Below are 23,963 nucleotides of genomic sequence, written 5' to 3' on the forward strand. Positions count from 1 at the left end.
AGAACTGGACTTAGACTCCAAGTAATCTGAGGAAACCAGAGTGTTCCACGGTTAGGAGACCGTGAGGGCAAACTGTGTGTGTGGCAAGTAAACAGCGTCCATCTTACGGCAGGCCCTGTGGTGGAAAGACCGGGAGTGAAGGTGGTGCTCAGGAGACTGGGGAGGTGGACCAGGCCGAACCACCGGGCGATTAAAGCTCTTGGAGAGAACTTTGGCCTTTATGGTGAAAGCAAATGGGAAGTTAGTCAGCTGATGGGTTTTAGGCAGAGGGGACCCAGTGGGGGCTGTGTTGTAAAAATAAATTTGGCTTTGGGAAGGCAAAAGGCCGGAGAAGGGCCATCTGGGTGGTAGGACTATTGCACTTTAGAACCCTGAAGCTGATTGGTTAATGTATCTGACATGCCCTCGTCATCGCCTCACTGCCGACCACTGTTCGTGTGCATGTCTGTGTCTTCCTCCAGACCCCATGTTCCTTGAGTTTAAGAATCCTGCTCTGTTGGCTTCTGGGTCTCCTGTAGTGTCAGACACCAAGGTTTTCATGTGCACATCCAACAATACTGTGGCTTTCTTCATCTTACAAGACACGTCAGTAGGCTTAGCAGCCCCCTTCCTGTATTCTGATGAGAGCGTTATCTAGCAATCTAATTCATTCTAGAAAGCAGAGGAAGATAAAAATACACTTGCCTTTTCTTTCGCTAAGTCGTATGTGCCTTGAATTTCATTTCCACACATTAATGTCTTCTATAAAATGACCTTTATAGTTCTATCTTCATGTCAAACTAAAGCTTTGCTACTGTTACTATTATTACCATCTCCTCACAGATAGAATAGACATTTTGGGGGAGAGTTGCTTCTGAGAGCAATTCCCTATAGAGTTGAAGAAACAAAACCATGTTGGAAATTTGGAAATTTCTGACTTGGAAAATCAGGTGTTGCAGCAGCGATAGGGAGTGGTGTGGTTTGTGGCAGAATCAGGAGAGCATTTGGATTCCAATACAAAATTTACTGTGACCACCAAACACACACTGGGGGGCTAAGTGAGTATGAGTTTGCTGTTTCTCCTTTAAATGATTATGAATGTATTTTCCAAATCCGGGGAAGTAATACAAAATTTCAGTGAGCTTACCTACTCTTAAGGGTTGCAGACTAAGCACTTTGGAATGACTGAAGCAGCACACAGAACTGTGCTGTGGTCAGGGGCAGGACCAGCCTGCCTCCCCCAGTACAGTCTCCTCACAGAACTTTGCAGAATAGGCTCCTAATACTCCTATGGCTACTCCATCTCTATTTTCTTTTGTAACGGATGGCTACCCTCCCTTCTGTGCCTCAAACTAATTCATATCCAGTGAGATGCAGGTGTAAAGCTTGTGAATTTGACACAAAGGAAGGTTATTACGATTTTTGAAATCGGAAGCAAAGAAAACATCTCTTCTCACGTACCTTGTGGGCAAGTCCCTAGGCATAGTTTTGTTAGCGACTTGCCCTCAAAGTGAAAAATGAGGGGCAGATAAGTAGCCCCTGATCCTGCTCCTGCCTGATCCTTAGATTAAGATTAGTTTAGATGCAGGCTGAGAGGTCACCCAAGGACGTGGTTTGCTGGGGTTAGCAGTCATTTAAATCACGTGCTCAGGAATCTCCTACAAAGGATATTTTCATAACATATTTCCAGGAGAAAAAGTATTCCAGTTTTGTTGTGCTTTTTTTTTTTTTTTAATTTAAATTTAAATTTTTCACCAGGGGTGAGCAGTCCTAGCGATTTTGTAAGTGGGAGAATCCTTCCTGCGGTAGAAATCGGGCCTGGGGGATGGGTGAAGCAGAAGGGAGCAGAACAACAGGATTAATTAAGGGCATCTGCTGCTATGCTTTCTGCAATTTTATGATTCCTAAATGCAATGGACCGCAGCAGAAACAGGCAACAGTGATTTATGTCTGAATTCTGAGCCCTTTAGCAAAACATATCCTCTTGGGGCTGTATTTGTACAATAATGACCATAAAAATATCTGTCTTCCCCATTTTAGTGGGCTGTTGAGAAAATTAGATCATATGTAGTAAAGCTTGTCACACTGATAAGATAATGTGACATCATCATCATCATCATAGCAAACACATAGCTCTTGTTCTTTGTCAGGCACCATTCTAAGCATTTATACTTACTCCTTCACTTAGATCTTACAATAATTTTATAGGCAGAATAATTTTATAGTTCTCTCATTTTATGGGTGGTAAAAGAGAGCCACAGAGAGTGGAAGTAACTTGCTCAAGTCCGGCCAGTAAGATTTGGTGCAAGGATTTGAACCCATGCAGTCTGGCTCCAGAAGTTCATGCTTTTAATCATTAGGATTAAAAAAAAGGGGGGGGAATGGGTGCCTGGGTGGCTCAGTTGGTTAAGCCACTGCCTGCTGCTTGGGTCATGTTCCCAGAGTACTGGGATCAAGTCCCATATCAGGCTTCTCCTGCTCTGCAGGGACCCTGCTTCTCCCTCTGCCTGCCACTCCCCCTGGTTGTGCTCGCTCGCTCTCTCTCTCTCTGTGTCAAATAAATAAATAAAATCTTTAAAAAAATAAATAAAAAACAAAAACAGGGGGTGAAGCATAGACTTTTAACTACATAAGAAGACCAACATTTGAATCCTGGCTTCATGGGCTGTGTTACCATGGTCAGATCTCATTCTCTCTCTCTCTCTCTCTTTTTTTTTTTTTTTTTAAAGATTTTTAAAATTTACTTGACAGAGAGAGACACAGCAAGAGAGGGAACACAAGCAGCGGGAGTGCTAGAGGGAGAAGCAGGCTTCCTGCTGAGCAGGGAGCCTAATGTGGGTCTGGATCCCAGGACCCTGGGATCCTGACTTGAGCCGAAGGCAGATGCTTAATGACTGAGCCGCCCAGGTGCCCCTGTGGTAAGATGCCTTAAGCAGTCTGAACTACAGTTTGCTCATCATAAAATAATACTTACTTATAGATGTTTGGTGAGGACTAAATAAGAAAAAATGCGAAGTTCAGTGTTTAATCAATAGAAGGCATGCAACGCATTATTATTATTATTATTTATTCACGATGAGATGGTATATTTGTCTGCTCAGGCTGTCCTAACAAAAATACCACCAACTGGGTGACTTAAACAAAATAAATGTATTTTTTCACAGTTCTGAAAGCTGGAAGTCCAAGATCCAGGTACCAGTATGGCAGTTTTCTGAGACCCCTCTTCTGGCTTATAGGTGGTCTCCACCCAGGTGCAGAGAGAGATTGCTGGTGTCTCTCCCTCTTCTTGTAAGGATTAGGGACCCACCCTTATGATCTCATTTAACTTTAATTATCTCGTTATAAGGTCCTATTCTCCAAATGCAGTCACATCGGAGGTTAGGGCTTCAATGTATCAATTTGGGGGAGACACAATTCAGTCCTTAACAAGTGGGTAGCTGGGGAGGGAGAATTGGAAGGATAGAAGTGTTTGGAATATTTTGACATACATTTACTTATTTATTTTATTAGTTTATTATTTTAAAAAGATTTTTGTTTATGTTTTTGAGAGAGTGAGCGAGGGAGACAGAGCACAAGCCAGGAGAAGGGACAGAGGGAGAGGAAGAAGCAGGTTACCCACTGAAAAAGGCCATTTGACATAGGACTTGATCCCAAGACCGTGGGATCATGACCTGAGCAAAAGGCTGTCATTTAACTGACTGAGCCACCCAGGTGCCCTGGAGTAGTTTGACATTTAAAGTAGATTTCTTGGGTGGCTCAAAAGCAACTGCCTTCGGCTCAGGTCATGATCCTGGAGTCGCAGGATCAAGTCCCGCATCAGGCTTCCAGCTCCATGGGGAGTCGGCTTCTCCCTCTGATCTTCTCCCCTCTCATGCTCTCTCTCACTCTCTCTCTCACTCCCTCTCTCTCTCTCTCTTAAATAAATAAATAAATAAATAAATAAAATCTTTAAAAAAATAAATAGAGTAGATTTCGTGGATGTCAATTCTGGAGGGAGAAGTAGCTGTCAGCTCTGTGTAGTAAATTAGGAGATATACAACACACTCATAACTGGATGCCATTTGTTTTCTACTTGGAGCTATAGAAAATGTCTCCATACTATTTATTTTTGCTCTTTTAGGTGAGCCTGAATTTAAATACATTGGGAATATGCATGGCAATGAGGCTGTTGGACGGGAACTGCTCATTTTTCTGGCCCAATACCTGTGCAACGAGTACCAAAAGGGCAACGAGACAATTGTGAAGCTGATCCACAGCACTCGTATACACATCATGCCTTCCCTCAACCCGGACGGCTTTGAGAAGGCTGCCTCTCAGGTGAGTTCCAGCCAGCCCAGAGCAGGGAACACTCTCTTCACTCTGTGTTGGAACACGTGTTCTTGTCTGTAAGTAATGCTGCACTCATATCAATCTTATGGACAAGGCCTGGGAGGATATAAGTGATACGCTATTCACCTTGCTGCTAAGAAAAAAGTTCAGAATTTACCCACGTTTGTGACTAGGTAAATTTCCTACTAAAAAGCTGAAAGAAGGACTACTGCCAAGTGTTGAAGAGTAATGCTATAGCTGTCTTTGAATGAGATGATGTCATAGCGCCCTCTACTGACAGCAAGGAAGAAAAATTTTGGCCGGATCAATGTTGCATGGGTGTTTAAATCTTGTCTATGTACGATCAGTAAAGTTTAAAAAAAAAAAAAGGAAGAAAGAAAACAAAATAAAAAAAAACCCGCCACCAACAAAATCCTCTCCTACCTCTAAAATGAAATGCATACATTTTAACTGTTAGAGAAGCTGGAAAGTAATGACACTTTAAGAAGATTAATGCTGTGTGTTCCCTTTTTGTTTGCACAGGCATGGAGAACATTAGTTGTTTTCTACAGCATGAAGTGATTTTCTTATTTTATGGGAGTATTGGTATGTTTATCTATAGTTAGGAAGTTGATTTTTACCTTAAAAATAAAACATCCAGTGATGTGACAGTTTGACATTGTAAGAAACCCAAACAGGATTTCTGTAAATAACACTGATAAAATTTCTAAAGTTAGAAAAATTCTAATAACATAGAAAATTAAATTGTTTACTATTTTAAGGTGATATTCTGATCCGTAAGATCAAGGACAAAAAATTATCATTGTTATTTTCTGTAGTAGATTTTTATTCCTTGGAGTCTAAAGGGTCTGAGCTTATATAACTTCAAGAATATGGGAATTAGCTCTATATCATAGATTATGTAAAATTTAATAGTAAAACAAGAAAATATGCATTATGGAATGTAGCTAAATGTCTTGGAAATCTAGGTTATACCATTACTGAAATGAAGGATTTAAAATTGAACAGAAATTTCTCAACTTACAAAGCTCTTGAACTTTGTTCTAGAGCTCATATTTTTTCATAAAGACTGTAAGAGGGAGGTATCTTACTAATATGTACATAATTCATGTTAAACTCATTCTAAACCTCCAATCTTCTTTAGTAATTTATTCTTTTGAATATTTAAAAAATAGATTCCTGTGATTTACATAGCCAATGAATATTTCACTTAAACCCAACTATAGACTGGCATGCTTTGAAAGGCATTATCTATTACTGATATATATATATCTTTTTTGTAGTTTGATGATAATTATCTTTCAAATATAATTATTATTAAAATTCAGATATTATTCATTGAAAATATTTTTGAAATTACCATAACAAATACTTTAAGCCTGATACCTTCATGTGTTTGTCAGTAAGAGTGAAAATTCAGTTTTGAGAGGATATTATTAAAATAAATGATTAATTCTAATTTTAAAATTTATTAATGAAGACCTTAACTAGATAGTAACAACAATAATAAATAACTTATTATTTTTCTTCTTGATTTTTTTAGCCTGGTGAACTCAAGGACTGGTTTGTGGGTCGCAGCAATGCCCAGGGAATAGATCTGAATCGGAACTTTCCAGACCTGGATAGGATAGTTTATGTTAATGAGAAAGAAGGTGGTCCAAATAATCATCTGTTGAAAAATCTGAAGAAGATTGTGGATCAAAACACAAAGGTAGGGAAAATACATCGTTTTCTTGGGTTCTATCCTCTAGCCTAAGGAAGTATGTTCTAATATCTTCATCATAATGAAGGACGTAGCAGTAATGTTAAGCTTGTGTGGGATAGTTAGCTTGCACCTAGAAAGTCATGGCTGGACACCCTGGAATTGGGCAGGGGGTGTCGAGAGAACGGGAGGAGGGGGAGGGGATAGGAGGAAGGAACCTAGTTGTGTCTTTAAATGTCTTCACGGCCCTTTCAGAGGACCTGTATCAGCACATCACAGCATTTCACATTGTTGATTTTTTCTTCTTTTCTAGAACCTTCTCTTTCTTTGCTTTGCACAATTCTACTTTCTCTTGCTCCTTCTACTGCCTTTCCAGTTACTGCTCAGCTTCTTTCCCTGCTTTCCCTACCTTGGCTAAGTGCTGGCCTTCAAGATGCCATCTGCTACCCTTATCTCTTTCTCTACAGATCCATCTCTCCAGCTCCTGATCTCCTGTGGAGTTCTTTCTCTATTTTACTTGCTCACTGAGTCTCTTCATCTGGCGACATGCAGGGCCTCAAAACCAAACATTTTCCATAAAAAAACAGTGTTTTCTCTTACTCTATGATCAAAGCCTTGGTTTTTCCATTACTGTCATCACCACCAGCAATCAGTTGGAGGATCTCAGTGATCTGAGGGCCCTAAAGCTTCTTCAGTCTCTCCTCTTCTGCAAACTCATTCCACTGCTTGGTTCAGGCCCCCACTGTCTCTTGCTTATGAGTACAAGCAGTCCCCTCTTCTTGTTTTGGGTTCAGCCTCTCCCAACTCTGTTCAATCATCTCGAATCCCTTGAGAGTGATCTTCCTGCACAAATTATTGCTCCGTTGCTTAAAAAAACCTTGCCAGTTCTCTACTGCCCAGAGGATAAAGTGAAAACTCAGTATGTCAGAATTATGTGATGGTTTAGTCGTCTGGAGACTCTGGGGGCAGGCTGGCTCCATATTTGCTACCTGAGTTTTGGAAAGTTATTTAACCACTGTGTGCTTCTGCTTCTTCTACTGCAGTATGGAGATGATAATAGTATCTACCCCCTTGGGTGGTTATAAGGCTTGAGTGAGTTAATATATATAAAGTGTTTGAAGTCAGGACCTACAACTATTATTACCATTTTGGCAAAATTGCTCAGGACTCTGTGTTATGTACCTTAGAGTTAGATGGGTGCATTGACATATCCACTAAACATTTCATGCCCCTTCAAACCAATATTGTTTGAACACTGTTTTCAATTACTTGGAGAGATCTAGAACCATCATGGAGGAAAGGTGGAGAAGAACTGCTGTTGGCAGCTCTCCATTCCTCTTCTGTGTTTCCAGGCAATTCTGCTCTGGTTCATCAACTCCTTTTTGTACCTTTCCCAAGTGAGGACGTGGAAAGTACAATTTCTCCATTTTATTATAGTGGCAAGGCCATTCAAGTTTCCCTTGGCTCCTGGCAGCTGCTGGCTGACCCACTCCTTAATCTGGCTCTGATAGCCCATGGACTCCAGTCCACCAACTCCTTTTTGCTCCCTAAGCAAAGCATTTTCTAGTAATTTTATGCCTTCATATGTGTTGTTCCAACCATCTAGAATGTTCTTCCCTTTCCTTCCATGTCATCTCCTCTGTGAAGCCTTTTGCTCTTCCAGACAGATCCTGTTAAGCTTCCCTTCCATTCTTTAAGAATATTTCCAGTCTGGTGCTTATAGCTATATAGAACTGTATTTGTTATTATTATTTCTATAGCTATTTTCCCTTTTAGTTCTAGATTTCAGTTTTTTAATATATATTTTTTTTAATTTATTTATTTGACAGACAGAGATCACAAGCAGGCAGAGAGGCAGGCAGAGAGAGAGGAGGAAGCAGGCTCCCTGCCGAGCAGAGAGCCCGACGCGGGGCTTGATCCCAGGACCCTGAGATCATGACCCGAGCCGAAGGCAGCGGCCTAACCCACTGAGCCACCCAGGCGCCCCTAGATTTCAGTTTTTTGGTTGCAAGAATTATGGTTTATATTTGAGTCTGACACATAGTAGGCTGAAAACCTGTTACGAACGAATGCAATCCAGCCTGGCAAGCAAGTCACAGTATCTGAAAATCCACAGCTGGAGTTCCAGACAAGCATTCATCATGCAGTTGGGGACTAGATAGAGGATCCAGGAGATAGGGAGGGTCCTGGATTATCCGTGTAAGGTTCCTATAACTTTCCTGCCTATATTTAGGATTCCTTCCAGAAACTTCGCCTAAGCCTACAAGTGGAAACTGGTCTCAGAAAAGGGCTGCCAGGGGTTGAGGATTCTAGTAGAACCTGATTAGTGAGTGAATTAAACATTTCTGCTTCTGAGTCATAGATACATTTCTGCTTCTGATACATAGATACATTTCTCAGCCTCTGGTGCAATTTTCTTGGATGAAGGGAGAGCTGGAAGGACAGAAGACGGTCTTTTTTTTTTTTTTTTCTTAACCAGAGGTAAAAAGAGGGCAGTCTTATGTGATAAGCTGTGAGGGATAAGGCAGAAATGAAAAACCACTGTGGAAGCCCAGTGCTGATATCAGTGGGCAGGCTCTCCCCATTGCTTACATTAAGCTGCCTATGCTTCTCCATTAAATCCAAGAAATGGGACAAATAATGCCTGCTACCTTGCATAGAAGAATCTATGGAATAAACTCATGTCCATAGGACATCTGATGGGTAGCCTTTGCGCAGTGCCATACACTTTCCATCTGCACCACTTTCTTCTTCTCCAACAGAACCTGTGTAATATTTGCAGAACCGTGGTGTTAGGTGTTTTCTTATTTCTAGGGCAAGCAATACTTATTTAAAAGATATATGCTGGTGGTGGGTATTAAGGAGGGCACGTATTGCATGGAGCACTGGTGTGGTACATAAACAGTGAATCTTGGAACACTGAAAAAAATAAAATTAAAAAAGACATATGCTCATGGTACTTAAAAAAATTAGAACTTTTTTAGAGATCTATTTTTTTATTTTAGAGAGAGAGAGTGTGCAAGTGAGCATGTGGGGGGTGGGGCAAAGGGAGAAGGAGATAGAGAATCTCCAGCAGACTCCCCACTGATCACAGAACCTGAAGCAGGGCTCTATCCCAGTACCCTGAGATCATGACCTGAGCCAAAGTCAAGATTCCGGGGGCGCCTAAGTGGCTCAGTCATTAAGCATCTGCTTTGGCTCAGGTCATGATCCCAGAGTCCTGGGATCGAGCCCTGCATAGGGCTTCTTGTTTAGCGGGGAACCTGCTTCTCCCTCTCCCACTCCCTGTCTTATTGTTTCTCTCAAATAAATAAACAAAATAAAATAATAATAAAAATAATCTTTTAATTTTTTTAATTTTAATTTTTATTTAATTTTTAATCTTTAAAAATAATAATAATAAAAATAAAAAGATCAAGATTCTGCTGCTTAACCGACTGAGCCACCCATATGCCCTCCCAAATTAGAGCTTTAATTAGAGATATAAAAATATCTCAATGCCAATACTTTTTCTGGGTTAAGGTAAACTAAAGAGAAATGCATAAATATTTAAATTAAGTCTCTTTTCTGGAACAGAATCAAGGTTTGTTTACATTAGACTAAATCTTCAGTAAACCTGCATAATAATCCTGGAATGGTATTATTCATGTCTGGTTCATCTTCTCCTTTTTCCGTCTTTGTCATTAAGACTGAGACTGTGTTTAGGTGCTGCCCAGTAGGAGATATGTCGCAGGCATTTCGGGAATGTTATCACACATCTTGCTTTTTCTTGCTCCCCCTTCTCAGTTTCTATATCTCTTACTGTAGCTTCTATATTTGTTTTATTTTTATGGAGATACAATTGACATATAAAATACAATTAATTTCATATGTACAGCATAATGATTTGGTATTTGTATATATTGTGAAATGATCGCCATCTTAAGTGTAGTTACCATCAGTCACCATACATAGTTGTAATTTTTTTCTTGTGACAGAACATTTAAGGTCTACTCTCTTAGTAACTTCAAATATAGAATACAGTATTTTTAACTGTAGTCACCATGTTGTACATCACATCCCCATGACTTCTTTTATAACTGGAAGTATATACCTTTTGACCACCTTTACTTATTTCCCTCCCCATTGCCCCCCCCCCCCCCAACTGTCTCTGGCCACCACCAATCTGTCCTTAGAGTGGTTTTTAAAATTTCAAGCTTTGTAGGAATTTGGGGGTTAAAAATGCACACTTATGAATGCAGATTCAGGAAGTCTGGGGTGTGTACGCTGTGGGAATGGGCGATGAAAAGGCATCTGCATTTCTACCACGTGTTCCAGAGGCTTTCCTTGTTCTTCTGAACCTCTGAATAAAAGCTCTCCCTTGCTGTCCTGGAGTTTTTCCTGCTGTCTTTTCTCATCTGTTCTTGGGCTCCTTGGCCTGGTTATCTGGGCTCAGTACACGAGCCTGGGCCTGGATTGCTTGAAAATGGAGTCAATTAAAATGAATCAAACAACTTTATTAAACTTATGCTTGTGTTGTAAAGAAATGGAAATAAATATGGCTTTAATATATTTTAGGATCCAAAGCCATCTAGTTATAGAAAATAAATTTAAGCTATATTTACAGTCTTTAAATGGAAATTTTAAAGATAGGTCATAGGGGCACCTGGGTGGCTCAGTGGGTTAAAACCTCTCCCTTCGGCTCAGGTCATGATCCCAGGGTCCTGGGATCGAGCCCCGCATCAGGCTCTCTGCTCCGCGGGGAGCCTGCTTCCCCTTCTCTCTCTGCCTGCCTCTCTGCCTGCTTGTGATCTCTGTCTGTCAAATAAATAAAATATAAAAAAAAAAAATAGGTCATAATTGGTTCTGGATTATCTTGGGGCTCAATCTTAGAGATGTTCCAGAGGCTTCTCTATGGATTACTTAAATATATAATTACAGTACCCAGGGGATCTCAGCATTTAGTCAACCTAAAAAATTCTTTTAGTAGCTAGAGACAAACTGAATTTAATTTGTTAAATTGTGGAATTTACTTGCCTGCTTTTGAATATATCGGTAACATGTATATTAGGAAGTGTACATGTAAGAATTAGCAGTAGGCTAAACCTAATAGCTGAATATGACTTCGTGTATTCAGGACTGGATCTTTGTTCCAAAAGAGTTTTTTAAAAAATGTTATATTACAAAATTATTATGCTATTAGGAACAAAAAGATAAAGTAAATATAGATGAGGAGAAAAAGAATGCATTATCCTGTAGTCTTAAATGACCACCATTCACATCTTGGAATGTTTCCTTTAGAATTATTTTTTTAATGAATGTATCAATCTATAAACATATGGGAGCATACCATGCACACTGTTCTGAACACTTTTAGGTGAATAATAAATCCAAAAGCACAGTCTGCCCCTGTAGGGCTTTGCCTCCTGAGCTCCCACTCAAATCAATCCTTTGCCCGAGGCAGTGCTTGCTTGCTTTCCCCCAAGCCTACCTGCCTCCTTTCTTTCTTTCTTTCTTTTTTTTTAACTCCTTTCTTTTCCTCTTATCCAAAACCTACCTGATTTTTCCCCCAAGGCCTAGTGGAGTTCCACTTCCTTCCTAAAATCTTCCATGATCTTCCAAACCACAGAGATTTCTGTCTCTTCCAAACTTATCGAGATACTTGTCAGGACCTACCACTGGGTTTGAGTAAATAGGAGGAAAGAAGGGGATGTACAAGGAAGACGATTAGAAAGAAATTCAATACTACAAGGAAAAGTTTGAACAGAATATAAAAGAATGTATTAAGCTCATATCATATAAATTATTGCCATTTTTTTTAGCAGTGGAGCCTAATAAATCATAAATTCATTACAAAGAAAAGCATATGCATTTTTTGGATTAAAGATTGTTTCTGATTAAATGGTCTGTATTAGTTATTTTAAGGTTGATTTAAATCAAAACTTAAGCTGTATTTAATTTAAATTAATTTGAATTCTAGAAACAAATTTAAGTATGTATAAGAATTTAGTATATCATAAGGGAGTTTTTCAGCTCATTGTGGAAAGAAAGGATAATTCAATAAATGAAATTGAGATAAATCCATCTCTCAAATATCAGCCTAGAGCAACATAAAATATGTATATAAAAAGTATGAACTTACAAAAAGAAAACTTTGGTAAATATACAATTTTGGGAGGGAGATAGAACTTTCTAAATCCCTTATATAGAAAAATTGGCACATGATGGCCACTTAATAGTTACTGAATGAATGAATAAAATACGAAAGCAAATGAGACCATAAAGAAAAGATCAGTAGATTTGACAACATAAATATATTAATATTTTGTATTTTAATTAGTATTGTTATTAAATTTAAAAAACTGAATTTGAAAGACAAATGACAAACTCAGAAATGTCTATAATATAGAGGGTTAGTGTTTTTACTAAGTAAGCAACCCTTGCAAATTAGCAAGAGATCAACATTTCAATAGAAAAATCAATTAAACCATGTATAAATATATCACTAAAGACTAAACATAAATGGTTACTAAACATACAAAAATGATTCTAGTTTTATTGGTTAATCAAAGAATGTGCAGTTATAAAAATTCTAATTTGTCATGTGTCAACGTGACAGATTTAAAAAAGACACAGAAAATGTTTAGTAAGTATTAGCTATTATTTTTTCATGATTAAGAATGATATATCCATATATTGGATACTATTCAGCCATTAACCTAGTAACTTAGAAGGCTATTTGACAGCATGAAAAAGTATTTGTTACCCATTATGAAATGAAAAAGGTTCTCATACAAATTATACATAAATTATCACATTTAAAAAATTACATTAGTACATTGGAAAAAGACTGAAAAAGATACATATAAATGTTAGCAGTTTGTATCTTTAGATGGTACACTTATGGGTCACTTTAATCTTCTTTCTTTTTGTTTGTCTCCTTTACATTTTCAACAACAGACATTTTTTATAGGAAGAATGAGATAAGCCAATCAAATAAATAATAAAAACAACATCATATTCTAAATCACACTTTTTCATGATTATAAGTTCCCTACATGAAAAATAGGATAGATTTGATACATTAAAGTATCAAACTATATACCAATATTGAAAAAAAATGGACTTTATAGTTTTTATAGACTTTATAGGCTGGATTTGAGTTCTCAGTTGTGTGAACTTGGACATGTTATTAACATGGTGAATCCCTAGATTCTTCCCTGTGAAAGGGGCATGAAGTGTTTGCCTATCCAATGGGGATATTGTGAAGCTCACAACTGAAACTGAACAGGGATACAGAAATACAAGATCTTGTAACCATCACACCCTTCTGCTGCTATTAGATTTTCCACCCCAAAGAAGAATATAGATCACAGCTCCAGGAATTTTTTTTTTTTTTTTTAAATCAACAAAGTACTTGGGAGATTAAGAGTCTTTCTAGTTACTATTAAAACCTCATCATATGAATCACATGTCTGGCTCCAGGATGGATTCTTTAGTATAAATTTCTTTCCTCTTTTGTTTTGCTACCAGGATATGAGGTGCTGTGAGTCATTAAATTAAGGCAAAATGAATTTCTGAAACTTTTTTGCCTTTGTTTAAGATGGTTTTCCCAAAGTAAGGTGTTATTTTACAGTGAGTTTTGAAAGAGACCCAATTTGATATTTTTTTGTAGGGACAATGTTAGAGGTACTTGGGAGGGAATTGGAAAAATAGTAAGCCATAAAAGAAGATAAAAATAATAATAATTAGTAACAAAAGAAATAAAATCTATCATACATTTCTAGAACTCAACCACTGTGGAGAAAGAACCTTGTTCTTCAGTCCAACTATTTTCTTTTCTCTTTGTCTTACTCTTAGCTGTTATTAACAAAGATCAGATGGAAGTGTCCCAGAATCTGTAAGTGATTTGCATGATGGTTTTTAAGTTTCAAAGAGAAAAAAGCTAAAAAAAAAAAAAAAAGAGAGAGAGAGAGAGAGAAAATCTGGCAGCTCACAAAAGTAAAACATTTAAGGAAATTCAAACACTATTGAAATATGTGTTATTATAAGTGAGAAAGATAGAGATGGAAATGCTGCTCTTCCTGGAAACTTTTTTATTTTTATGACAACAACCACAAAGCGCTTGAAAGAAGACCTATGACCAGCTTTCGATTATTGTTGTTGTTTTTTCTTTTCTGTCTTTCCTGACGAGCGCTCCCACCAGTGATAACCAAGTGTATAACCTTTCTACTCTCTAATCTTTAATACAGCTCGCTCCTGAGACCAAGGCCATTATTCACTGGATTATGGATATTCCTTTTGTGCTCTCAGCCAATCTCCACGGAGGAGACCTTGTGGCCAATTACCCCTATGACGAGACGAGGACTGGTAGGTGTCCTTCCTGCTTCTCTAATGGTTCAAGGTTTATAATTGCTTTGTGATGGTTTATAGGATGATTTCTATAATGCTCTTTTAAGGAACTGGCCATTAAATGATTTAGCTTGGAGAAGGACGTAAGTTCATTTCATGTGGCATTGGTTATTATAAATATTATATATGTATATATAAATATAATAATAATATTTGGCAGAAAAAGACTATAACTTTTTAATAAGTTTAGTGGACAAGGAATATGATCGTGATGGAATGCAAGAGAAAGGGAGAAAACAGAGGTCATGAAGTTGGTCACTCGTGAACCCAGGTAGAATCAAGAAATAATGGAAATTATGCAGTTTGTGTACAAGAGGGCTTAAAAATGAAAGCGGTCTTTTTGGAGCTTGATCAGGGCCTGTGTGGTCTCTCCGTGTCCTACCGTGCACTCCTGCTTTTGCATTTGGGACCCTTTCTAGTGGTGTCAGGGAGAGGAACTGGTGCTTTGACTTTCTTGAACTAGTTTTAGTTAAATTTCAGGCACAGCAAGCTTCAGCTAGATAGTTATTTTCAACTTACTTTTTGTTGCTGCAGTGAATTTCCCACTTTGGATGGGTTCTCAGGGGCCTTTGAAGAATTCGTTCTTTGCAAGCACATGATGATAATTTTAGATATTGGAAACTTTGAGCCTTGAAGAAAGTCTTTGGTGAAACATCATTAAAATTTAGAGATTTTGTAGTTTGTCAACAGCTAGGAAATTTAAAAACCTGGCATATTTTATCATATATGAAGAAGACTACAGTGTATCAAAATATATATAATTTCTTTCCATATTACACATGGGAGATTTTTTTAAAAGATTTTATTTATTTATTTGACAAATCACAAGCAGGAAGAGCAGCAGGCAGAGAGAGGGGGAGGCAGGCTCTCCGCTGAGCAGAAAGCCTAATGTGGGGCTCGATCCCAGGACCCTGAGATCGTGACCTGAGCCGAACGAAGGCAGAGGCTTAACCCACTGAGCCACCCAGGCGCCCCTGGGAGATTTTTTTTAAACTTTAAAACTTGAATACCAAAAAGTATGTGTGAAAATGATGCATGGTGGCTATGGGGTTACATTTTTTATTTTTTTATTTTATTTTTTTTTAAAGATTTTATTTATTTATTTGACAGACAGAGAGCACAAGTAGGCAGAGAGGAAGAAAGGGGGTGGGAAGCAGGCTCCCTGCTGAGCAAAGAGCCCAATGCGGGGCTCGATCCCAGGACCCTGAGATCATGACCTGAGCTGAAGGCAGAGGCTTAACCCACTGAGCCACCCAGGTGCCCACATTTTTAATTTTTTTACTTTATTTTTATTTTATTATTATTTTTTAAAAGATTTTATTTATTTATTTGAGAGAGAGAGAGATCACGTGTGAGCATGAGCAGAGTGAGAAGCAGACTCCCAGTTGAGCAGGGAAGCCCCACCCCGGGGCTCAATTCCAGGACCCCCCGGGATCATGGCCTGAGCAGAAGGCAGCCGCTTAACTGACTGAGCCTCCCAGGCACCCAGAGGTCACATTTTTTAAAATTAAAAATTTTGACAATGGAAATCTCCTTTCTGTTTTCTCAGGTCTAGTTTACGATGAACTTTCACCTTTTCTCGTGAAGCTTTCAGATACTAAGTAGAATGTCCCATTCTACCCAATTTCTACATTGTGGTGTGGAACGGAATCATATATCACTTAAATACTAAATGTAATTGTTGAGCACTTAGACCATCACTTATTTCCCATTGTGATGTTGCTTAAAAGAAAAAAAAAAAACCAGCAAGAGGGTGCCTGGGTGGCTCAGTCAGTTCAGTGTCTACTTTCTGCTCAGGGTCATGATCCCAAATCCTGGGCTGGAGTCCTGCATGGGGCTCCGTGCTCAGCGGGGAGTCTGCTTCTCCTTCTCCCTCTGCTGCTCTCTCTCTCAATCTGTCAAATAATTAAATAAATAAATAAATAAATAAATTCTTCTAGAAAAAAAATATATCAGCAAGAGACGACACTGAATCACTCTTTGGAAAACATGCAGAGCTCTTTGGTCTATATTGATTTCTTTAATCCTGTGGGTTTATTTTCTAGGTAGTGCTCATGAATATAGCTCCTGCCCAGATGATGCCATTTTCCAAAGCTTGGCTCGGGCATACTCCTCTTTTAACCCACCCATGTCTGACCCCAAACGGCCACCGTGTCGCAAGAACGATGATGACAGCAGCTTCATAGATGGAACAACCAATGGCGCTGCTTGGTACAGTGTTCCTGGCGGTGAGTGTCCGTTTCACCTTGTGCTTCGGAGGTAGTGAATTATTTATAATTACCATTTAGATGTGGAGAGCTTTCAGTCCTCAGACATTAAGAAATAGATGGAACCTATAGTTCACCCATTAAAATTAGTTTTCTGAATAAATGGTTGCTATGTGTAGTTTCATTTTTGTTGATTTTTAAAAATCAAGATGCTAATTGAAAACGTAAGAATGAACTAAAGATGTCCATGGGGAAAATATAGATTGAGTATTGTGAAATACCCTACTTTTCAAATTCTGGCCTTAGGGAATAAGAGCTTCCTTGTTATATGTTAGTTAAGCTTTTAGGCAGAAGAATATATTGGAGAGCAGTGTATCTTCATCCATATACCTTATGGGGATAATGGGGACTGTTTGATGTGGAATATTAGTTGATATTCACTACTGTAATAAGCACTGTTAGATCATGAAGATCTTTACCTTTTATGGGGTCTGAAAAGGGAAAAGGCAGCACAGCCACCGGAGGAAGCCATCTTCTAGGCAACCAGGGCAGCAGTCCTGACTCCCTTTGCCCAAGTAGATTTCATAGAACTCTTATTTTCATGGCTAGCTGGACCACCAACAGTTATGTAACACTCACTCTACCCAGTATAAAGAATGAAATGTAAAGATAACTGATTTTTTTTCCCTCTTTGCCCAAGAATGATTTTCTATGACTCACCTGGAAATGCTAGAGAATTAGGGCAGTAGCAGCACTAGTGAATTATAGGGTTTGGGTTTGTTTATTATGCTTCTTTTATTGAATTATGCCTGGAGAAAAACAGTTTTCCTGATATTTTTCTTTCTGATATATGTTTGTTCTGTTTTGATTTATATTTCGCATCAGACCAGATCAGATTCAGCACTTTTTTTCCCCCCTATAGCCTGAGAAATAAAGTCAGATTTAGGAGTTAGACTATGTTAAATGCATCATACATCAGATGGGAAGTAATTTCATAATTCAATTTTTATAAAAAAAATTAATGATACCTTTGGAATTACATTTATGGACAAACAATGTATTGTCTACAGAATACCAAGAGATCTAGATCTGCAAAATAATGACAATAATATTAATAATAATAATACTGATCTTTATCAGTGATTATAAACCACAATAATCAGTCAAAGAAAGTTTTGACTTCCTTTAGCTCCCTAGATAGTGAAGGAAATCAGTGTCTTAGGTCCATGTTTTCCAGAAGCGGAATTTGAAATAGGGATTTGGTTGTTTGTAATTTATCGAGGAAGTGCTCTTTAGAAAAAGCCCTGCATGGAAGTGAGGGAGGCAGGGTAGGGAGATGGATAGAGCTGAGGGAGGATGTGGTCACAGAGACAGCCATAGCCTTGGCCTGAGCCATTGGGAGGAAGTCCTCAAGTGTAAACCACAGGGGGGTTATCCTGCCCTGAGGCAAGGGACCAGCCTTTGGTGGCTTCATATCAGTCAGTCTTTGGTTGGGGATTGCAGAGGAGGGTTTTGGAATGGAGGATAGGAGGGTGTAACCTCCCAAGCCAGGTGGTTTCTATCAGCAAGCAGCTCTCGTAGAAAACAGGGGTCAGCGCTGAGTTCTGAACAGCCAACAGGCAAACAGCAATTTAGGGATGGACCCCCTGGCTTAGTAAAAGCAATCTTGTGGGTAGCGACAGCATTCACTACTAGATTGACTCAGCTTCAAAGTAAAATTGTTCTGGATGCAGAATCTTCTCTCGGTGCAGTTTGCAGTGATCTTCTTATGCCTCATCTGTAGTAGATACTCAGTGACTGTTAAATTAGTATGGAGTATATTAGTAAGACTCCAAACCTTAGGAATCTACTGTGCTATTGGTTGGACTTTAAGGAACAAAATAGTATGTCAGACTGTCTTATATGACCGTCCAAGCTCTTCCGTGATAGAGAGGTAGGTTTAGATGGATGCACATTTCTTTAGTAGCCCAGTAAGGATTGAAGGTTTGGCCCTATTGTCACTTACAAAAAAAATTACTGTTTAAAAATTTTATTTTTCTCCAGCTTTATGAACCTATAATTGTGTATAAAATCATGTAAGTTTCAGGTGTATGATGTGATTTATTTCATGAATGTATTGCATAAATGATTACCTAATAAGGCTAGTTAAGGCATCCATCACTTGACATAATTACCATTTTTCTTTTTTCTTTTCTTGTGAAAACATTTAATATTTACTCTCTTTGCAGCTTTCAAGTATATTACACAGTATTGTTAACTATAGTCGCCATGCTATACATCAGCTCCCCAGAACTTTCTTATCTTATAACTGGCAGTGTGTGCTCGTTGACAAACATCTTATTTCCTCGTCCCCCTTTTGGCAACCACTACTCTACTCTCCTATTTTTTACAGGTTTGGCTTTTAAAATTTATATGTAAGGGAGATCACTCAGTATTTGTCTTTCTCTGTCTGAATTATTTCACTTAGCGTAATGCCTTCAGGGTCCATCCATGTTTTTGCTAATGGCAGGATTTCCCTAATTTTTATGGCCGAGTAATATCCTATTGTTTATATATACCACATTTTCTTTATCCATTCATCTGTCCATGGACACTTAGGCTGTTTCTGTGTCTTTGCTACTGTGAATAATGCTGCAGTGAACATGGGAGTGCAGATAACTATATCTTTTAGATAATGATTTCATTTTCTTTAGATATATACCCAGAATTAGGATTGCTAGATCATATGGTAATTCTATTTTTAATTTTTTTGGGAGCCTCTGAACCTACCATTTTCCATAGTGAATGTACCAATTTGCATTCTTATCAACAGTGCACAAAAGTTCTCTTTTCTTTGCATTTTTGCCAGCACTTATTGTCTTTTATCTTTTTTATAATAGCTGTTCTAACAGGTATGAGGTGATACCTCATTGTGGCTTTGATTTGCATTTCCCGGATGATTAGTGATGTTGAGCATCTTCTTGGATGTCTGTTGGCTATCGGTATGTCTTCTTTGGAAAAATATCTAGTCAGGTTCTTTGTCCATTTTTAATTGGCTTATTTGTTTTTTTGCTATTGAGTTGTATGAGTTCCTTGTGTATTTTTTATATTAACACCTCATCAGATAGATTGTAAATATTTTCTCCCATTCTATAAATTGACTGCCTTTTCATTTTTTTGACTGTTTCTTTTTCTGTACTGAAGTTTTCAGTTTGATGTAGTCCTGCTTATTTATTTATTTATTTTTACTATGTGTTTTGTTGCCATATCCAAATGTTGTTGCCAAGACAAATAACAGGGAGGTTTTTCTATGTTTTCTTCTAGGGATTTATGATTTCAGGTCTTACATTTATGTTTTCCAATCCATTTTGAGTTAATTTTTGTGTATGGTGTAAGAAAACATTCCAATGTCTTCCTTTTGTGTGTCTTTTGTGTTTCTTTTTTTCCCCAATGCCTTTTATTAAAGAGATTAACCTTTCCCCATTGAGTATTCCCTATTTCCTTGTCAAATATTAGTAAACTGAATGTGCCAGGATTTATTTCTGGGCTCTTGATTCTGAACTTTTGATCTATGTGTCTGTTTTTATGCCAGTATCATACCATTTTGATTATTATATCTTTGTAGGATAGACTGAAGTCAGAAAGTTTAATGTCTCCATGTTTATTCTTATTTCTCAAGATTACTTTGGCTCTTTGGTGTCTTTTGTGGTTCCATATAAATTTTAGGATTTCTTTTCTATATATAAAGAATGCCTTTGGAATTTTGATAGGGATTACATTGAATCTGTAGATTACATTGCATCCTTAAAATCTGTACATTGAATCTGTACTTTGAGTAATATGGGCATTTTGGTAATATTAATTCTGACCTATGTACACAGGATATTTTTCCACTTACTTGTGTCTTCTTCAGTTTCTTTCATCAGTGTTTTACAGTGTTCAGTTTAGAGATCTTTCACCTCCTTGGTTAAATTTATTCCCAAGTATTTTATTGTTTTTGATACTGTTGTAAATTAGATTGTTTTCTTTGTTTGTTTTTTGGATAGTTCATTGTTAGTTATAGAAATGCAACTGATTTTTGTATGTTGGCTTTGTGACCTGCAACTTTAATGAATTTATTAGTTCCAAGAGTTTTTTGGTGCATTCTTTAGGACTGTCTATATATAAGGTCATATCATCTGCAAACAAAGACAGTTTTACTTCATTTTTTTTCCAATTTGGATGTCTTATTTCTTTTTCTTGCCTGATTGCTTTAACTAGGACTTCTAATACTATGTTGAATAGGAATGGTGAGAGTGGGCAACGTTATCTTGTTCCTGAACTTAGAGAAAAAGCTTTCAGCCTTTCACCATCAAGTAGGATGTTAGCCGTGGGCTTGTCATATATAGCCTTTATTACGTTGTGGTCCATTTCTTTTACATCCAATTTGTTGAAAAGATATTGAATTTTGTCAAAATCTCTTTATGCAACTTTTGAGATTATCATGATATTTATCTTTCATTCTATCAATGTGGTGTTTCTCATTTGTTGATTTGCTTATGTTGAACCATCATTATACCCTAAATATACATTTTACTTGATCATTCTTTATGATCCTTTCAATGCGCTGTTGAATACAGTTTGCTAGTATTTTATTGAGAATTTTTGCAACTATATTCATCAGGAATATTGGCCTGTAGTTTTCTTTTCTTGTAATGTCCTTTTCTGGCTTTGGTATCAGGGTGATGCTGGCCTGTAAAATGAGTTTGGGAGTGTTTCCTTCTCTTCAATTTTTGGGAAGAGTTTTAGAAGGATTGGTGTTAATTCTTTAAATGTTTGGTAGAATTCACCAGTGAAACCATATTGCCTTGGGCTTTTCTTTTTTGGGAAATTATTGATTGCTGGTTCAGTCTTCTTACTAGTAATTGATCTGTTTCAGATTTTCCATTTCATCCTAATTTATAATTCAGTCTTGGTGGGCTGTATGTCTCTAGAAATTTACCCATTTCTTCTGGTTATCCAATTGTTGTTCTATAATCATTCATAGTAGTCTCTTAAGAGCCTTTGTATTTCTGTCATATCAGTTGTAGTAATGTCTCCTCTTCCATTTCTGATTATTTTTTGAGTTTTCTCTCTCTTAATTCTTACTCTAGTTAAATGTTTGTGAGTTTTGCTTACCTTAAAAAAAAAAAACAAAACCCAGCTATTAGGTTTGTTGATCTTTCCTTTTGTTTTTCTTGTCTGTATTTTATTTGTATATGCTCTGATCTTTCTTATTTCCTTCTTTTTGCTAACTTTGGACTTAGTTTGTTCTTTTTCTAGCTCTTTGATGTATCAAATTAGATTGTTTATTCAAGATCTTTCTTTTTTCTTAATGCAGGCATTTATTATAATAAACTTTCCTCTTAGAACTGCTTTTACTGCATCCTGTAAGTTTTGGTATGCCGTGTTTCTATTTTTGTTTGTTTCATAATATTTTGGTTTTCCTTTTGATTTCCTTTTTGACCCATTGGTTGTTCAGAGGTCTGTTGTTTTAATTTTCTACATAATTGTGAATGTATCCTGCATAATATTTCATGTGGGCTTGAGAAGAATGTGTAATTATGCTGTTGGGTGGAATGTTCCATATATATCTGTTAGGTACATTTGGTCTAACATATAGTTCAAGGGCAGTTTTTACTTGTTGATTTTTGACTGGATAATCTATCCATTGTTGAAACTGGAATAATGAAGTCTCCTCTTATTATTGCATTGTTATTTATTTTTCCCTTCAGGTCTGTTAGTATATTTGGCTTAATATATTTAGATGCTCCAGTGTTGAATGCATATATAATTTTTAAGAGTTATGTCCTTTGAGAAATTTACCCTTCTATCATTTTATAATGACCGTTTTTGTCTCTTGTTATAGCTTTTTGGCTTAAAGTGTATTTGTCTGACAAAAGTATAGCTACCCCTACTATTTTTAGGTTTCTACTTGCATGGAATATCTTTTTTCATTCCTTCACTCTAAGCTTTCCTTGTCCTTGCACATGATGTGAGACTCTGAGGCTCTAGTAGGCACCATATAGTTCGATCCTGCATTTTTTTTTTTTTTTCTGTTTTTAAATCTGTTCAGATACTCTATGTCTTAATGGAGAATTTAAACCATTAACACTTAAAAGACATATTAATACCATCTTATTGTTTTCTGGCTGTTTTTGTAGTTCTCTTGTTCCTTTCTTCCTCTCTTTCTGACCTTTGTGAACTGATCATTTTCCTTAGTGATATTCTTTAATTCTTATACATTTGTCTTTTGTGAAGCATAAGTTTTTGCTTTTTGGTTAGCATGAGACTTACATCCTATAGACATAACAGTCCATTTTAAGCTGATAACAACTTAATTTTGATCATTTACAAAAAGACATTTTATACCATGCCCCACCAGTATTTAGTTTTTGATGTCACAGTTTACATTCTTTTATGTTATGTATTCATTAATAAATTATTGTGGCTATAGTTATTTTTAATACTTTTGTCCTTTAATTTTCATACTAGAGTTAAATGACTAAGACTACCATAACACAGTTTTAGAGTATTTTGGATTTAACTCTATACCTACCTTTACCAGTGTGTTGCATTTTTTAAATATGTTTCCATGTTACAAATTAGTATTCTTTCATTTCAGCTTCAAGAACACTTTGCAGCATTTCTTGTAAGACAGTTCTAATGGTAATGAGATCCTTCAGCTTTTGTTTGGGAAAGTCTTTATCTCCTTATTTCTGAAGGACAGCTTTGCTGAGTTAAGTTTTCTTGGTTGGCAGTTTTTTTCTTTCACTTTGAATATATCATCCCACTGTCTCCTGGCCTATGAGGTTACTGCTGAGAAATCTCCTGATAGCCTTATGTGTGGGGGCGGGGGTGGGTCTTTTGTAAGTTATAAGCTTTTTTTTTTCCCCCCTTTTAGCTCCTTTTAAGATCTTTTTGTCTTTGTTTTTTTGATTACTTTTTCCTAATACATCCTGGAGAAGATCTTTTTGAATTGAAATTTTTGGGTGACCTATGAACTTGGATGTCCAAATTTCTTCCTGAATTTAGGAGGTTCTCAGCCATTATTTCTTGATATTTACTTTCTGCCTCTTCTCTCTCTCTCTTCTTCTGGGACTCTAGTGATGTGTAGATTGTTTTCTTAATGGTATCCCATAGTCATGTAGGCTTTCTTCACTCTTTTTCATTCCTTTTTCTTTGTTTTCCTATTACTGGGTAATTTCAGATGACCTGTTTCTGCCTCCTGATTTTTTTTTTTCTGAAAAAAAATCCAGTCTGCTATTAATCCAGTCTGCTATTAATGCTTCCTACTGCATTTTCCCCATTTTAATTCTTTGTATTTGTTGTTGCTGTTATTTTAGCTCTTGAACTTC

General features: G+C 37.2%; 1 protein-coding gene across 1 annotated transcript in view; it reads left to right on the top strand.

Moving 5' to 3' along the window:
• The window catches only part of LOC111154849 (carboxypeptidase E), a 108,365-nt gene that overhangs the window by 72,288 nt on the left and 12,114 nt on the right, over positions 1-23,963 (top strand). The window contains exons 2-5 of the mRNA XM_022514786.1: positions 4,100-4,296; positions 5,852-6,019; positions 14,242-14,359; positions 16,447-16,629. Coding sequence (XP_022370494.1) covers positions 4,100-4,296; positions 5,852-6,019; positions 14,242-14,359; positions 16,447-16,629 — 666 coding nt within the window. The remainder of the gene's footprint in view (positions 1-4,099; positions 4,297-5,851; positions 6,020-14,241; positions 14,360-16,446; positions 16,630-23,963) is intronic.

The sequence above is a fragment of the Enhydra lutris genome, unplaced genomic scaffold, assembly GCF_002288905.1.
Source record: "Enhydra lutris kenyoni isolate GAN:26980312 unplaced genomic scaffold, ASM228890v2 scaffoldscaffold3, whole genome shotgun sequence".
Classification (NCBI taxonomy): domain Eukaryota; kingdom Metazoa; phylum Chordata; class Mammalia; order Carnivora; family Mustelidae; genus Enhydra; species Enhydra lutris.